This window comes from Zingiber officinale, chromosome 10A (genome assembly GCF_018446385.1).
Source record: "Zingiber officinale cultivar Zhangliang chromosome 10A, Zo_v1.1, whole genome shotgun sequence".
Lineage (NCBI taxonomy): Eukaryota > Viridiplantae > Streptophyta > Magnoliopsida > Zingiberales > Zingiberaceae > Zingiber > Zingiber officinale.
Window position 1 is genome coordinate 35469233 of NC_056004.1, and position 19219 is coordinate 35488451.

At 43.1% G+C, this 19219-nt stretch overlaps 1 protein-coding gene across 1 annotated transcript; it reads left to right on the forward strand.

Annotated features, from left to right (window-relative positions):
• The first annotated feature begins 1194 nt into the window (after positions 1-1194).
• On the forward strand, positions 1195-2612 carry LOC122027449 (transcription factor MYB54-like). Its single transcript, XM_042586418.1, has 3 exons — positions 1195-1643; positions 1728-2150; positions 2237-2612. Exons 1-3 carry the CDS (start codon positions 1412-1414, stop codon positions 2467-2469), a joined length of 888 nt encoding a protein of 295 aa, XP_042442352.1. The 5' UTR covers positions 1195-1411; the 3' UTR covers positions 2470-2612.
• Positions 2613-19219: the final 16607 nt, after the last annotated feature.

The following is a 19219-nucleotide window of genomic DNA, read 5'->3' on the forward strand; positions in this document are numbered from 1 at the left end:
TCCTTGAGCAGAGTTCCTTCCTGGCTTCTCGTCCTTCGAACGTCGTGCACGTCCTTCTCGTTCACTGGTGTATTTTTCCGCAACACCTTGTCCTTCGAATGTACCGAGTCCGTCGACTCTCTTCATGTGTCTTCCTTCTCGCTAGCTATGTTTTCTGCTCAATTTCTTGTGCTCTTAAGTTCCCGCATACTTAAATACAATGCATCAAGCACAACAGAATCTAACTTAATTCGGTTAAGTATATCAAAACTACCACGAGATACTTATAAAAATTACCCTCAATATCTCTATTACATATATTAAATATAGTATCAAACGAATTTGACCTATTTAACAACATTCACATTATAATAGTTATGATTTTATAATTGTTACAATATAAATTTATCTTGTTCAATAATATTTATATTATAACAGCTATAAAATCATAACCGCTAATATAACAGCTATAAAATAGCAATTGTTATGATAAAGACTTATCTTGTTCATATGAGACCGGATGGTAGAAGATAATAATATCAAAATAATGCACTAAAGAATAATTAGATAATTATACCTTGATTGCTGATTGATGGAATGCTATTTTGATTAAAAATAAAATAGGGGCGTCTTCCAATGATTCGGAGTAACGGTGCAATAATTTTGATAAAATTGGCTGACCCATGTTAATATAATTTTAGCATGTGTTTTTAAAATAATTTTTTTTTTTACTATAACAACAAAAAATATTCCTTTTCATCTTTGCCTTTAAAATTGTCGTTTAGAAAATTTGGAGAAAACAAATAGTGCAGAGTAGGAAGCTCGCTCGCTCCCTCGCTCTGAAACGCCAAAGCGATGTGCAGTTTCCTTGGCCGTGGTCAAAGTCGGCATCGTTTTAAATTCATCGGTTTTGCAACTTGTTTATTTGCATTGAAACGCCAAAGCACAGGGAGAGAGGCCAGACCTGGGGTTGTAAGCAGACAAGGGCAGCCCTGGTGGTATTGTCAAGGCACAGTGGGACACCCGCGCGCGCACACACAACACGAGCTCTCTTTCTCTTATAAAAACAAACTATTTCCGGGTGACTCAAACTCCAAAACCCACACGAGCGGGTACCATTTTTGAAACTGTGCTTGCTTACGCACCCCGACGCACTCAGCATAGCACCATTTCTGACCGTCTCAAACTAAGTGAACCATAAGCGAGGGAGGGAGGGAGGGAGAGGTGAAGTGTGGTTTTCCTCAACCAAGGTTGTTTTCTTTCTTTGGGTTCTCATAGCTGCTGTCTCCTTCATGCTGCTTTAAGAGACCACCCATTCTCAACTTTCCTCTGCAAACTATGCTCCTCATCAGCTACTGTTTGGCATGTTCCTATAAAGTCCATTTATAGTGCCTTCTGTTTTCTCCATCGCCTTTAGCTTGAAGAGAAACGAATGGGTTCTGCATCTGGAGAGGAAGGGTGCAGGGCTGCTAGTGTCGAGCGGGGTTGGGGGTTTCAGAGCCCAAAGGAGGGGCTGGAGCATCATAAGAGCTCGCAGCAGCATCACAGGGTTTGTGTCAGGGGTCATTGGAGGCCAGCTGAGGATGCCAAGCTGAAGCAGTTGGTCTACCAATATGGACCTCAAAACTGGAACCTCATAGCTGAGAAGTTGCAAGGCAGATCAGGTGCGTGCTCCAATAATCTAACAAAAATAAATAAATCTTTTGTTTTTTTTGGAATTGTGATTGTAGATTGATGTGTGTTTGCAGGGAAGAGCTGCAGGCTAAGATGGTTCAATCAACTGGACCCAAGAATCAACAGAAGGGCGTTCAGCGAGGGAGAAGAGGAGAGGCTTCTCGCAGCGCACAGGGTGTATGGCAACAAGTGGGCACTGATTGCCAAGCTATTCCCTGGAAGAACAGACAATGCAGTCAAGAATCACTGGCACGTCATCACGGCCAGGAGGCAAAGGGATAAGTCCTCCAATGGCGGCTGCTGCTACAGGAGGACGAGGCACCTCATCTCCAATCTTTCTTCCCCATCACCATCATCTTCTCACCAGGCCCAAACCATCCTCGGGAAGAACACGGAGGCGGTTCCCAACTCAAGCAGTGGGGAATCCACCATCAACGCCAACCCCTTCCACTTCAGATGCGGCTCTCGCCGCACACACCGCCATGATCTCCTGAATGGTAAAAAAAAAGCCTTCTTTTATTAGTTGCTCCTTGATACGAAGCCTGATGTATTTTGTGGATTGCCCATCTATCTATCTGTATAGGATACGGAAAAAGGGCGTTGGGTGCAGGGAATCAATGCGACCAGAAGACTGCAGAGTGTGGCAGGAGACTCATCAACTCGCTGCCTGGTTTGGCTCAGTCGGCTGCTTGCTCTGCAAACCCTGAAACCAGTTCAGTAAATGAAAACCGTGCTCGATTGCATGGCGAAACGAGTTACGCAAGGGATGAGATGAAGTTGCCCTTCATTGATTTCCTTGGTGTCGGTGCAACATAGGAAAATGGGTCGTGTATAGAAATCAATGGCGAGATAGAGAGAGATTTGGAAAAGTGACAAGAGAGATGATGAATGGAAAGTAAAACTTTTGCTGCAACTATTTTGATCTTTTGGATCTTCAATTAATATATTGTTTGGCCTTACTGCATAGTTGCATAGTTATCACGTATTCTCATTAGATTCATAGTGCATGATGATACTGATGAGAATGCTTATTTGGTTTCCAGACCGGCCACTATTTCCTGTTACGTTGTGGTACTCTTAATTAATCCAAAACGAAAGTTTGGGTGATTTGTCATTGTAGGCCTACAGTGGCGTTAGTTACGCTGGTTCGAGGTCTTTCCAAAGCTATTTTAAGGACATCCATAATCATAAATCTTTTAAAGAAGTTTATGTTCTACTATATTATTGTCACATCAAAAGTTAAAAATCTTACTTCTTTTAAAAATTACTCTCTACTCTCTATTATCATAAAATTTCTCTCTTTTAAAAACTCTATTTTTTTTAAAATCCTCTCTCAATTATCTCTTCATTATTTTTTTTATAAATCTGGTCCCAAGATTTTGATATAGATTTATAAAAAAATTTATAAACTCCACCTCTATAATGGGGGAGAGATTTATATTGAAAAATTTATAGTATAAATTACATATTATAAACCTCCCACTACATCTATCCTAAGTTGGTATTCAAACAAGACTTATTATCATAGAGGCATGATTCAATTTCCTACCGATGTAATATTACTTCAGATTATCTTATGCCCTCTATTTAATTAAGAATACCGTTTAGCTAAAATTAAATAAACCCTGTAATTTATCTTGTGGAGCCCTCCTGAAAACACTTCATCTTTCGTTCTAAACTCTTCCCAAAATTAGTGGCTCAGTTAAAAAGGACGGTTATTACTGTTTTACGGTCAACTCGTGAAATAACTAGGTAAATCTGCCTCTTTTTTTTTGCATATTTTTTTTAAAAAAATATTAGCTGGAATATAACTAGTATTATACACGTTGATTAAGGACTAGAGTTTGTTACAACGATTTGGATTATGTTGGTTTTAGGCTCAAGTGCAGTTAATTAAAAAAGAAGAAAAAAAACATTCTCCTATTGAAACAAGGCAACAGCACAAATTGGCTTATAAGAAAACGAGCAGTGACTCAAATGAATCTATACATTTTGTTTCCGTTCGACTAGAAATTTCACCTTTACATGGAGCTCCATTTCATTTCGAGTGGTCGAATCCCTTTTGTCTCTCAAGTAGTTACTATATAAAAACAAGCAGTGACTCAAAGAGGTTCCAAACATTATCGATATCGAGATTTGTTTAGAAACTCACCCTGTTCTTAATTTTGAAATGATTTTGAATTCCTAAAAAATTCGAACAATATTACTGTTTCTACATATTAAATATTGCTATTAGCTTCCAAACCATCTTTTGCTTAATCATAAATAGACAAATATATCATTATATCAATAGACAAATATATCATTATATCAACGAGACGATGGATCATTTAAATATTTCACATATTTCTTTATGTACTTGAACTAATGGGACAATTAGATAAATCAAAATGATGTTTAATCCGTTAGTGTAAAAAATAACCTCACCTTCAATTTGTACTGTGCCAATGTATGTCCTTGCTAAATCAACTTTGGTGTAGCCAAGACTTACAAAAACAGTACTATCTATCAAAGGTTAAGGTTTGAATGAGGTTGAATTTTGTGAGAAAATAAGAATGGGTGGTGACCACTCAACAAAATCTCAAACCTCTAAACCCCAACAAAGGTACAAAAGTTAAAATTAAAACCTGACTATTACTCCAGTAGGCTAAGAATTGGTGGTGACCACACCACAAAGCCTCTTCGACCACAAAGCAGAGGCAAGCAAGATTGGAAAAGGAAAAAGAAGCATGTATATTGCACAAGCCAAGATAGCCCAAAGCATTGACACATCAAAACAAAAAAAGGGACAAAACGAACTTGATCAATATATTAGTTAGAAATTCATCCAACCCAACCACCTATCCTAGTATCTATCCACCAAAGTAAACATGTACCAAACAATGTAAATATACTGTCATATAGTTGGGGCATTTAACAAGTGAATCTATTTGAAAGCGAGAAAGATGGTGCACTAGTTAGGTAGCTCCGATATTATCCGTGAGAAGATGAAAACCTTGATGATGCGGGTAAACTTGTGTGGTAAAAATAGAAACTAGGAGAAGAAAACATTAGTCATTGAGCCAGAGAGGGGATCCTTGGCGCAAGCACTCTGACGCTCAAGTCAGAACGATGACTGAGTATGGAGAAAAAATAACAGTAGAACAGTAATGTGGATGTGTGTGTGCGTGCATACATGTATCTGGCCAACGAAGAGGACCTATTTTTATACCGCTTCTCATGACCTCTGTAATGATGATGCGTTAAAGAATATCTTATGTCAAAATATGTCAGATGATGGAGGATGTATAACAACTTTCGCTAGATAGAGAAATGTTCCATTATGAGTATATATTAGAGAAGTGGAATATTCTCTGATGAGTAGCCACTATTCTCTGACAATATTATCTCCTAGAGAGAGTCAGATCAGTTTAAAGCCGACCAAATTTATATTGAGAACTATGCCCATGTGGGATGAGGAGCTAAGCCCCGTTGAAGTCTGATTAGTATGAGCCAATTGAGTTTATGTTAGGAGCTATGACCATGAGGAGCGGGGAGCTGAGCCTAGATGTCTGATTGGCTCTGGGGCCGACTGAATTTAAACTGGGGGTCATATTCATGAGAAGTGAGGAACTGAGCCCCGAATATCTGATCGACTCTGGGGCTAACTGAATTTAAGTTAGGGGTCATGCCCATGAGAAGCGGGGAACTAAGCCTCATATGTCTAACCGGCTCTAGGGACGACTAAATTTAAGCTAGGGGGCATGCCCATGAGAAACAGGGAGCTAAGCCCCGTAAGTCCAATCGACTCTAAGACCACTCGGATTTATGCTGGGAGTCTTGCTCATGAGAAGTGAGTAGCTGAGTCCCGGATATCCGACCGGCTTGCGGGCCAATCAGATTTAAGCTAGGGGTCATGCCCATGAGAAGTTGGGAACTAAGCCTCGTAGGTCCGTTCGACTTTGCAATCACTAGAGTTTATGTTGGGAGCCTTGCCTATGAGAAATGGAGGGCTGAGCCTCGGATGTCCGACCGACTCTTGGGTAAACCGGATTTAAGCTAGGGGTCATGCCCATAAGAGATGGGGAGTTGAGCCCCGGATGTCCGACCGGCTCTAGGACCGGATTTAAGTTGAGGGTCATACTCCTGAGAAGCAGAGAACTGAGTCTCGTAGGTCCGAAGGGTTCTGGAGCCAACCGAATTTAAGCTGAGAGTCATGCCCATGAGAAACGAGGAACTGAGCCCCATTGAGAGTGATTTATTTGGCTATGTATACCCTGACTTTGACTATCATATTATCTTGACTACCGATCCCACATCACCTTTGGGGCCACTCACAACGTGTCGCATCACATAACCAAGGAGACTCATGACTGATTGGTCCTTCTGCCATCTGATCATCTGATTGGCTAGCGACTCTAATCATTGCCACTCAATATTAATGTTAACATTATCTTCCTCGAAAAATGTCTGTCAGGCACTTTAAATGCAAGGTAAGACGTCGGTGATACACATGAGGGTGGGCAACTATCACGTGTTCCACCAACTCCCCTTCCTCCTATAAGAAAGCTAACGCATGCCTTTTCATACGAATCAACGGTGATTCACCTCGTCCGATCTGATGGTTGCAACCAATTATGTCGTTTTGATCAAATGGTTCAGGATTTAAAGATGTCTCAGGGCTCTCGTTAAAAACCCTAAGCATCTCAAGTAGTAACTGTTAGGACCTTCGGATGCGGCTAGAGAGGGGGGGTGTGAATAGCCGACCTCAAATTATCGTTTCTTCCTACAATTTAGGTTAGCGCAGCGAAAATACAATGTAGAAACGAAAGTGGAGAAGATCAAACCTCAAACACGATGATGTAACGAGGTTCGGAGATGATACTCCTACTCCTCGGCGTGTCCGTAAGGTGGACGAAGCCTATCAATCCGTCGGTGGATGAGACCCCGGATAACTGGCTAATATGAACTCCTTCTGGGTGGAGAAACGTCGCTACAATTTTTTTTGCAACAGCAATAAAGGAGTACAAGAAATAAAACAAGAAACAATGGATAATATGAATGTAAATACACTCTACCAAGTTTGCTTGCCTTCTCGTCGACTGGAGTCCGTTGATGAAGCAGCAACTTCACGGATGATGCCAACAGCAGCTAATCAACCAGTTGAGGGAAGTTCACACGAAGCTTCAGCGAAGAGGAGCTCAGCAAAGCTCAAATCGCAGTAAGGAGGAAGAGCAAGAACTGTCCCTATAGAGGCCCTCGACCTCAATATATATCCTGCACCTGCTGCACCTGTGAAGAAGACAAAGAGCAACACAGAAATCTAGCCGTTGTGTCGCAACGGCTAGGCCTGGACCGATCAAGCTCCACCCTGATCGGTCTGGGAGCCATCTGATCAGTCTGTGGACTGATCAGGCCCTAGGCAGATCGGTCCCCAAACCAGTCAGCCATCTCTGTGAGGGTTGGCTTTAAAGCCTGATCGGTCTGTAGACCGATCAGGCAACGATCAGTAGCTTCCTGATCGTTTTCTGATCGGTCTGTGGACCAATTAGATAACCTACAGCGAACCACTGTTCGGTTACTGATCGGTCACCAGACCGATCAGATAAACCTGAGTATCACTGGATCGGTCACCAGACCGATCCAATGCCTTAGAGCTTCCCAGCCCTAAATCATAAAGCCTTCCCGGTCTAGAGAACGAGCTACTGAGCCCTCTCTGACCTAGTCTGGAGAAACGAGCTACCGAGCCCTCTCCGACTTTCATGTCCGGTCCAGAGAACGAGCTACCGAGCCCTCTCTGACCTAGTCCGGAGAACGAGCTACCGAGCCCTCTCCGACTTCCATGTCCAGTCCAGAGAACGAGCTACCGAGCCCTCTCTGACCTAGTCTGGAGAACGAGCTACCGAGCCCTCTCCGACTTCATCTGCTCCAGAGAACGAGCTACCGAGCCCTCTCTGACCTAGTCCGGAGAACGAGCTACCGAGCCCTCTCCGACTTCATCCGGTCCAGAGAACGAGCTACCGAGCCCTCTCTGACCTAGTCCGGAGAACGAGCTACCGAGCCCTCTCCGACTTCATCCGGTCCAGAGAACGAGCTACCGAGCCCTCTCTGACCTAGTCTGGAGAAACGAGCTACCGAGCCCTCTCCGACATTCATGTCCGGTCCAGAGAACGAGCTCCCGAGCCCTCTCTGACCTAGTCTGGAGAAACGATCTACCGAGCCCTCTCCGACTTTCATGTCCGGTCTAGAGAACGAGCTCCCGAGCCCTCTCTGACCTAGTCCGGAGAACGAGCTGCCGAGCCCTCTACGACTTCCCATGCCAAGCTTACATACTTGGACTTCTCCCGTGCCAAGCTCCCTTCTTGGACTTTTCCGTGCCAAGTCTCCATACTTGGACTTTTCCCGTGCCAAGCTCCCTGCTTGGACTTTTCCGTGCCAAGTCTCCATACTTGGACTTTTCCCGTGCCAAGTCTCCATACTTGGACTTTTCCCGTGCCAAGTCTCCATACTTGGACTTTTCCGTGCCAAGTCTCCATACTTGGACTTTTCCCGTGCCAAGTCTCCATACTTGGACTTTACCGAATCAAGTCAACTCAAGTCGGGTCAACCAGGTCAACCTTGACCGAAGGTTTCACCCACAATCTCCCAAGTTTGTATTTTTGTCAAACATCAAGATACAACTTTTCTATTCTCGTCAAACATCAAAATACACCTCGAGTCAGGTCAACTCGAGTCGGGTCACCCAGGTCAACCTTGACCTAAGGTTGCACCAACAATCTCCTCCTTTTTGATGTTTGACAAAAATCATAATCAAGTTAGGTTAACCCGATAACCTAACTTAGGTTTTCCAATAGTTCTCCAATGTTCTTCCTCGAACATTCTCTGAACATTCTCCCCAAACTCCAATGTTCTTCCTTGAACATTCTCTGGACATTCTCCCCCTTTTTGACACACATCAAAAAGAGTGAATCAAGGTTAAGAGTTTCTTCCTAATGAAAGTCCCATACCTTTCATTGAAACCCTTAATTTCCCCCTTGATACTAAAGATAATAATCAACTTAGTGATAATCCCATATCACTCATCTTCAGAAATCGAGTAAAAACTCCCCCTAAAAGTCAACTCCCCTTTGACCAATAGGTAAAACTCCCCCTAAAGGTCAACTCCCCCTTGACCATTGCACCAACAATGTCTTGGAGAGTTTCAACCCTTTAGAAATCAAAAACACCAACTTCCAAAGCTGAAATTTCAGACAACGATTGAAAATCAGCATTTTGGCACGCTCTGATCAATTACCAGACCGATCAGAACCTCACTGGATCGGTCACCAGACCGATCCACACTTCTCTGGATCGGTCCAGTGACCGATCCAGACTTCCCTGGACCGATCAGGATCCCCTCTGATCGGTCCACAAATCTCTGATAGAGATTTCTGATTTTTCTCCCGAAATTCAGAAACCCCTAAAAAATTATAGAAAATTTCAAAAATTGTAAAATTTTGAGGATACATTCCTCATAACATATATTATCATGGAAAAATAGTTTTCTATGAAAATAACTTCCATTTTTAAATATTGATACAAAGTTCGAAAGACTTTGAAATAACTCAAGGTTAATCCATCTTTGTGTCAACTTGCTCAATGATGAATGCTATCATTAGAAAAGTTTCATCAAGGTTTTTCAAATAAATTTTGAAATGATTTTAAACCATTTAATTTAGGACCACAATCTTAGGGCTAAGTGTACATGACTTGTACGTAAGCTTTCCCTATGATCCTCAATTTCGAATTAGGCTCATCTAGGTACAAGAACTATGCACCTTGATCCTAACTTATAATCCTAATATCTCACACACATCTAAGGTGTATCAAACACATCCAAGTCAATTTTGATGTGAGATATGGGTTTAGGTCATCTTAAGCTAAGTTCTCATGCATTTTCTAAACAACAATTTGATCTCCATATTAAATTGTGTTTTTATTCTTAAATCAATTTAATTGATCATACATGCAAGAGATGATGACATGGCATAAAATAATATCATAAGTGGAAACATGTGCCAATGTCATGATGTCATGGCATAAAGTATGAAACTTAAATAAGACATGACATATAACTAACCTAAGCATTATCATGATATTTCAAATGATAGTAAATTAGATATGATGTCATGACATGACATATGGCAAATAACATATAAAGGTATAGAAAATACCTAATTCTAGCTTTAGTTGCCATTTTTGATAATTTAGACATTTTGCCATAAATTCTATATTCCTAAGTGTAATAGATCTAAAATCATATACTAAAGATTTTTAGATCACTATGTGCCAATTAGATTGACCCTAGAAAATTCCTCAAATGTGGTTGGCACATCCTAATCACCTTAGGAATAATTTTTAATTTCATTTTCAAGGCTTGGTTATACCTTGAAACTTCCTAAAATGCCACCTTTTGCCATGATTAGGTTAACTACCTATCCAAATAAGGTGGGCACACCCTAAACCATCTAGCGTGATGAAATCACGCTCCTAGGAACCCAAAACCTATTTGAGCTCATTGGGTTCACTAAATATTCACTAGGGATGACTTCCCTAGCAACCCTCCTAATGACCCTCCTAGGCTTTAAAGCCTTGGTCATTTGGGACTCATCAAGATCAACTATAGGGGTGACTCCCCTTGTGACCTTGGTGATGGTCTTCCTAGCCCTAGGTCTTGTTCCATAATCGAATGGAACATTATGGTAAGTGGGCTTGACCACTTGAGACTTAGGTTTGTGACTCAAACCTCTCATGTCCTTGGGCTTTTGCTTTTGACCCTTAGACCCTAGAGTTGACTTCTCCAAATTCTTAAGAGTCTTTTCTAAGGTGTTAAGTCTTGACCTCAAGACTTGATTTTCCTTCTCTAATACCTCAAGTTTTAATTTGTCATTTTTCTTTGAGGTATTCCTAGGCATATGTCTAGTTGTTTTGGGATTCCTATCTAGGTTTTCCTTAACTTTAGATGAATTAATTCTAGGGTTGGTACTTCTAGTATTGTCCTTATCTAGACTAACATGTTTGGCACCTAAGCACATGTATCGGTTTCTATAGTTATCATGCTTATCATTATTGACAAATGCAATAAAGCTACTAGCAGGTGTCTTATTAAAATTGCAAGGATATGCCTTAAAGGGTACCTTAGGGTTTGCCTTAGCTCCCCATATAGATGTGCTTGGTCTCTTGTCCTTGTGAGGTTGCCTCCCCCTCGGTCATTGGCTCCTATAATGTCCCCTTTGCTTGCATTGGAAGCACACCACGTGCTCCTTGCCCTTGCGTATCGGGACTCCGGCTTCCTTGACCTTTGGCGCCGGTGGAGTCTTCCTAATCCTCTTTGGACATTTACTCTTGTAATGCCCATATTCCCTACACTCAAAGCACATTATATGTAATTTATTTGAAATTAAGTTGCTTGAGTTACCTAGGGTTGAGGATGGATATCCGCTCTCTTCTTCATCCCTTCCGGAGGTAGAGGCTTCTTCTTGTACCAATCTTGATGAAGAACTCTCCTCCTCTTCTTCCTTAGATGTTGAGTATCCCTCAACTTCTAATTCCATACCTCCATGATGTGAGCTACTTGGCTCACTTGACTCCTCTTCATGACTTGAACTGGAGCTCTCCTCATGGAACTTAGCCAAGTTGTTCCACAACTCCTTGGCATCGTTGTATCCACCTATCTTACACAAGATGTCATTAGGTAATGAAAATTCAAGGATTTTCGTTACCTCGTCGTTGATTGTGGATTGGTGGATTTGTTCCTTCGTCCACTTCTTCTTCTCGAGAGGTTTTCCCTTTTTATCCACCAGAGGAGTAAAACCTACTCGTACACAATTCCAATTCACTAGGTTAGTCATAAGAAAATACTTCATTCTTACCTTCCAATAGGCGAAGTCGTCACGATCGTAGAAGGGTGGAATCGTGATGTCTTCTCCAAGTAGATCCATTCTCTAGCTTGTGCTCCCCCGGGTGTTAATCCGACGAAGAGCAACCTTGCTATGATACCACTTGTTAGGACCTTCAGATGCGGCTAGAGAGGGGGGGTGTGAATAACCGACCTCAAATTATCGTTTCTTCCTACAATTTAGGTTAGCGCAGCGGAAATACAATGTAGAAACGAAAGTGGAGAAGATCAAACCTCAAACACGATGATGTAACGAGGTTCAGAGATGATACTCCTACTCCTCGGCGTGTCCGTAAGGTGGACGAAGCCTATCAATCCGTCGGTGGATGAGACCCCGGATAACCGGCTAATATGAACTCCTTCTGGGTGGAGAAACCTCGCCACAATCTTTTTTACAACAGCAATAAAGGAGTACAAGAAATAAAACAAGAAACAATGGATAATATGAATGTAAATACACTCTACCAAGTTTGCTTGCCTTCTCGTCGACTGGAGTCCGTTGATGAAGCAGCAACTTCACGGATGATGCCAACAGCAGCTGATCAACCAGTCGAGGGAAGCTCACACGAAGCTTCAGCGAAGAGGAGCTCAGCAAAGCTCAAATCGCAGTAAGGAGGAAGAGCAAGAACTGTCCCTATAGAGGCCCTCGACCTCGATATATATCCTGCACCTGCTGCACCTGTGAAGAAGACAAAGAGCAACACAGAAATCTAGCCGTTGTGTCGCAACGGCTAGGCCTGGACCAATCAGGCTCCACCCTGATCGGTCTCGGAGCCATCTGATCGGTCTGTGGACCGATCAGGCCCTAGGCTGATCGGTCCCCAGACCGGTCAGCCATCTCTGTGAGGGTTGGCTTTAAAGCCTGATCGGTCTGTGGACCGATCAGGCAACGATCAGTAGCTTCCTGATCGTTTTCTGATCGGTCTGTGGACCGATCAGATAACCTACAGCGAACCACTGTTTGGTTACTGATCGGTCACCAGACCGATCAGATAAACCTGAGTATCACTGGATCGGTCACCAGACCGATCCAATGCCTTAGAGCTTCCCAGCCCTAAATCCTAAAGCCTTCCCGGTCTAGAGAACGAGCTACCGAGCCTTCTTTTACCTAGTCTGGAGAAACGAGCTATCGAGCCCTCTCCGACTTTCATGTCCGGTCCAGAGAACGAGCTACTGAGCCCTCTCTGAGCTAGTCCGGAGAACGAGCTACCGAGCCCTCTCCGACTTCCACGTCCGGTCCAGAGAACGAGCTACCGAGCCCTCTCTGACCTACTCTGGAGAACGAGCTACCGAGCCCTCTCCGACTTCATCTGCTACAGAGAACGAGCTACCGAGCCCTCTCTGACCTAGTCCGGAGAACGAGCTACTGAGCCCTCTCTGACTTCATCCGGTCCAGAGAACGAGCTACCGAGCCCTCTCTGACCTAGTCCGGAGAACGAGCTACCGAGCCCTCTCCGACTTCATCTGCTCCAGAGAACGAGCTACCTGTAGGATCGAAAAGAATTTAGATATCTCCACAATGACATGATATTGTCCACTTTGGGTCTAAGCCCTCATGGTTTTGCTCTTGGGCTCTCCCCAAAAGGCCTCATGCCAATGGAGATATCTTTTCTCTTATAAACCCATGATCTTTCCCATGTGTTTCCAATATGGGACTATGTTTGCAACCTTGCAACCCCAACAATCCCCCCCTCAAACAAAGGACCATGGGCTTCTCACGTCCGATCCTCGACCCACCAGGTCTTCCTGCCCCTCGGTCTACCCGACCTACTAGGACTTCCTGCCCCTCGGTCTACTCGACCTACTAGGACTTCCTTGCCTAGCCGCAACTAGGACTTCCTGCCCCTCGGTCCACCCGACCTACTAGGACTTCCTGCCTGGTGTCTGGTCCTCTTGATCCGAACATAGGAGCCCCCACTTTTTTTGTTCGAGGTCAATATTGTACTCACATGGTTCAATCAGACCATAGCTCTTGTGCACAGTCGGCGGTTAAACCTTCTGGCAGTCCGGGCTCTGATACCAATTGTAGGATCGAAAAGAATTTAGATATCTCCACAATGACATGATATTGTCCACTTTGGGTCTAAGCCCTCATGGTTTTGCTCTTGGGCTCTCCCCAAAAGGCCTCATGCCAATGGAGATATCTTTTCTCTTATAAACCCATGATCTTTCCCATGTGTTTCCAATATGGGACTATGTTTGCAACCTTGCAACCCCAACACTACCGAGCCCTCTCTGACTTCATCCGGTCCAGAGAACGAGCTACCGAGCCCTCTCTGACCTAGTCCGGAGAACAAGCTACCGAGCCCTCTCTGACCTAGTCTGGAGAAACGAGCTACCGAGCCCTCTCCGACTTTCATGTCCGGTCCAGAGAACGAGCTCCCGAGCCCTCTCTGACCTAGTCCGGAGAAACGAGCTACCGAGCCCTCTCCGACTTTCATGTCCGGTCCAGAGAACGAGCTCCCGAGCCCTCTCTGACCTAGTCCGGAGAACGAGCTGTCGAGCCCTCTACGACTTCCCATGCCAAGCTTCCATACTTGGACTTCTCCCGTGCTAAGCTCCCTGATTGGACTTTTCCGTGCCAAGTCTCCATACTTGGACTTTTCCCGTGCCAAGCTCCCTGATTGGACTTTTCCGTGCCAAGTCTCCATACTTGGACTTTTCCTCGTGCCAAGCTCCCTGCTTGGACTTTTCCGTGCCAAGTCTCCATACTTGGACTTTTCCCCGTGCCAAGCTCCCTGCTTGGACTTTTCCGTGCCAAGTCTCCATACTTGGACTTTTCCCGTGCCAAGTCTCCATACTTGGACTTTACCGAATCAAGTCAACTCAAGTCGGGTCAACCAGGTCAACCTTGACCGAAGGTTGCACCCACAATCTCCCAAGTTTGTATTCTTGTCAAACATCAAGATACAACTTTTCTATTCTCGTCAAACATCAAAATACACCTCGAGTCAGGTCAACTCGAGTCGGGTCAACCAGGTCAACCTTGACCTAAGGTTGCACCAACAGTAACCTATTCATGCCTTATCTTCTTCAATTTTCTTCTCCGGCGACTCCTATCGCCTATGCTCCCTTTCCCAAGATCTTCCTAGTAATTACTCTTTCCGATCTTTCTACATCTCTTCTTCATTTATCTATGGCCTAAGAAACCTTTACCCCTTAGTACACATCCATTCATTCTGATTTCGATAACTACGACTTTGAGATGGTCCACTTATCTTTGGAGATCCCTAAGAACCTTCGCATTCTCATTCCTGGTCCTTAAGATTGTTCCCATCATCCTCCCCCAGGCTATGTTGTCTTCTTCAAAGATCAGCTTCAGGCTGGTTTGTGTTTTCCTTTCCCCCACTTTCTATCCAAAATAAGTTAATACTTCCATATTCCTCTCTAGCAACTTGCTCCCAACGCCTTCCGCTCAATGTGTGGAATGACGATCCTATTTTGCTTGTATGGTATTCCCTTAGCCGCTCATACTTTTCATTATTTTTATTATCCTAAAAAATCAAAGCCTGGGGTTTTCTTATTTCAATCTCGCCCCAAGATAGTTTTCTTCCAAAAAAATGTCTTCATCTAATAAAGAAAGGAAATCTCATTTCTTTTTCATCCAAGTGTCTGTTCTCGTGTTTTGGCTGATTGGTTGGCAAGCGGGCCTTTCCCCCTTTCCCGAGTTAGGAGACTACCGCCATGAACTTGAATTCATTTCTACTTCAGGGAAGCTAGTTGACCTGCAATTCAACATCCCCCAGTTGTTGCACAAGGGCCTCCTCTACATGTTCGGACTGTAGAGGAGGGTTTAGTCCAGTCCGAGCAATGCTTCCCTTCTCTTTTAGTAAGAATCGGTAACTTAGTTTTTATGTTATTGCTAACTAAGGTCCCTTTTATTTTGTGTAGCGAGGACCATGTTCAAGGATTTGGCTTCCGAGTATCTACCATTGGCAGAAACCGAATTAGACTAGCGAGGCCAAGCCCTCCTGACTGAGCGAGAAAATCAATCGACCAACTTCTCTGGAGAGGCATCTAGCAGCAGAGTGGGTGGTGCTAGCGAGGCAGAAAGTATGGAAGAAAGGTTACTTCCTTGCCATCTCACTGCACAGGAGTAAATTCCTTCCCTCTCCACTAATACGGAACTTAGGGTCAAACACAAGCGTCGTCGTCCTATCACCATGAAACAAGCATCTTCCCAGCAAACGCCTTCGGCTATTGTGCCTTCCCTCCTAATCTACACCGGTTAAGGAGAGCACTCTGGCCCCGTCTTCTGAGCGAATGCCTTCGGCTCTACCTTCCCGTAGCCCGACCCCAGGAGAGACGATTTCCCAACCAAGCGGACCTCCGATCGCTCTGACTCCTTGGTCATCATCCCCTCGTTTGCCTGTCCCGCCTGCGAGAGCTTCCTCCAAGCCTAGTTCATCCCACCAAATGGAGAGCTACTTCTAATTCTCCACTGCCTACAATGCGTCGTCCGTCCAAGAGGTAGCTTCGTCTTTAGATTCCTCTCCGACTTGCAGGCAAGTATAATTGAAGGGTTTGCTAGTGGAGACTTGTGAGAACGCGATGACCCGGACGAAAGGCCGCACAATAATGAGGCTAGCAGATGGGTTTGCCCAAGATGTAACCTAGGTAGGTTTAGGTTGACTTATCCATTTAATTGGAATACTGCTAATAATGCTTCTCTTTAGTTTTAGGTGGTTGTGATGAACGTATCCCGAACCTTGGTGGATGATATACGTAAATTATATACACTTTTATGCATATTTTGATGTACATTCACGTACTTTATTTGTGTTTGATCTATGAAATTTTAAACCTCTTATCATATTTTCAGTATAATTATTTTTCTTTGTCGGAGATCTGCTCTTTATGTGTTTTCTTGTTAGCAGTATGTACTTTTAGAGTGAAAGCAGTTCCAATAGATGACTCGGAGAACAAATGAAGAAAAAAGAGCTCGGCCGTGTGGATTCCACACAACTTTGCCACATGCCCAGAGGAGGAGAAGGCTCCGGCCGTGTGAACTCACACAGTCGTATCACAAAGCGAGCAAGCAAGCCTCGATCGTGTGGAATCCACATGGTCGTTTCAATAAACCAAAGAAGAAACAAGCTGCGGCCGTGTGGAATCCAAATGGTCGTGTGGAATATGTTGGGATGTATACTATAAGCCTAACTTTTGTATGAACATCTGTTTTGAAATATTTTGAAATAAGAATCACTTTGGTCAAATGTTTGCATTTTATATTTATATATATGTCAATGCAGTTGCTCATTTAATTTATATTGTAGATAACATGGTATATGGTGTCATACAGAAGATCATGTTATCGGTTCCTTATAAATTATAAATAGTAGCTCACAATCAAGATGGATTGGGACAAACCATTGGAACAGGTGTAGTGTAATTTGGTATTAGTCTGTCTTGACTATAAAATTATACTAATACACTATGTATGTATTGACCAAGACCGTTTAAGGTTGTTTGATTTGTACTGACTACATAAAAAAATAAAATCTCTATTATTATGGATGTGCGTCCTCTTAATCTCTATATAATAACAAGCACATATACTTAGTATTTATTTCTTTAACTTATCAATGGACGAGATTTATTCGTTAAATCAATAGGCCCGATGAGTTGGGAGATAGTACTATTTATATGGTGTGTTGCTGATTATAGAAGGAATCTGTGTCCTAATTATTTAGGCTGATGATGTCCCCTTGAGGAGCTCATAAGGATTATTATGCAAACCCTGCATGTGGACTTAGTCCGGCATGATAATAAAGTTGAGTGGTACTACTCTTGGAATCAGATATTAATTAATTGAGTTGTTAGTAACTCATTTAATTAACGACCATATGATATCTTAAACACAGAGAGATTAATACATCATGATAAAAAGGAGCCTATATTGTAATATGGGATTGGTGCAGTAGTTCAATAATAACCCTTTAGTGACATGAGTTATTATTGATGGACTTGAGTTGAGTGTTTGGGCCGAACACAGGAAGTCCAAGCCCATCAGGAGGCCTAAACCAATTCCTCCTCTAGGTTCCTATTGTAGCCTCTATATAAAGTCTCACATCCACCCATCCACGTTTGGTTTTTGGTTAACCTCACCTTCCTAGGGTCGGCGGCAAGTGTTATAAAAGGGAGTAGGTGGCGCCCCCTAAAACCTAATTTTCCCACAATTCTCTTCTCCTCCTTGATAGGGTTGGCGCCTCCTCCTTCCTAGGTTCGGCGCCTCCTCCTTGCTAGGGCCAGCGCCTCTTCCTTACTAGGGTCGGCGCCCCTTGCTTAGCATCCTTTGTGGACGGTGGATTGGAAAAGAAGAAGAAGAGGAGAAGGCGCCCCATCTAGAGCCTCTCTTCATGGCCGACGGTTTGGAAACAAAATAGGGGAAGGGTGTTTGTTGTCTTGGTAGATTGTTGCCCACACGATGTCCAAAAAGAGGAGAGGAATACAACGGAAGATCAAGAGGTCTTTGGCTACAAAAGAAAGGTACAACTAGTTCTTTGATTCTGCCGTGTAATTAGTTTAGTTTTCTTTGTATCAATCCTGAATACCAACACAAGAGGCCAACGATCTTGTATTTCGATCAAGGTATGTTTTGATCCGTCAAGAACTTGCTTAATTGATCAAACACATGTCTGATCGAACATGCGGGTTGCTAGGAAAATTCTGTACTTGTATAATTTTTGTATAGGGGAAATTGAAACAGAACGAAATTCCAGCGCCTTCAAGTGATATCAGAGCTCGATTTTCTAGCTCTATGTTAGGGGTGTCAATTCGGATGGGTCGGGTCGGGTTGGGTCGGGTTGAGTTTTTTTTTCTTTTTTTAACCCAACCCAAACCCCACCCGAACCCGAGTTCAACCCAAAACACCTCAACCCGAACCCGAACCCGAACCCGACCAACTCGATCAACCCGAACAACCCGAACCCGACCCATATAACCCGAAAATCCTATTCAAAATGACTTTTTTGGGCTATTTTCCCTATAATTCTTCACTTTTATCTCCATACTCCATCATTATCATACAAACATGATATTAATATACATAAAACCATCTAAATTTTAAAAATAAAATTTGATTTAACCTCAAAAAAACCCACAAGACCTTATATTTAAGTCAATCCGGGTCAACCCGGGTCAACCTGAACCCAACCCGACCCAACCTGAAACATTTTTACTCTCCAACCCGAACCCGACCCGAACCCGAAAATGCCCAACCCGAACCTGATTTTTTTCGGGTCGACTCGTGTTGGGTCGTCGGGTCGGGTTCATTTTTGAACCCCTACTCTGTGTGATTGGTTTTCAATTAAATTATGCACTGCTCATATATAAGTTTAGGCAGGATAATAGTAGAATGTGCAAGAAAGATTAACCCTGTGGTTGCAAGCATCCTAGGTCCAACTATTATGATTTTTTGTTTTGTGTTTATGTATGATTTGAACCCTCGGGCATGTCGAGGTTGTTTTGTATTATGCATGATTGTAATAATTAAATACAGTCGGTTGCTGTATTATTTTTTACATTCTGTTCGATTTAAATTACATGTAAATTCTTTTATGGAATATAGGATCGATAAATGTAAATTTTTATTTCTTTTTGTTGTGGCTTGTATCCTTGCTATGCGTGGTGCTATTTTAAGGATCGGAG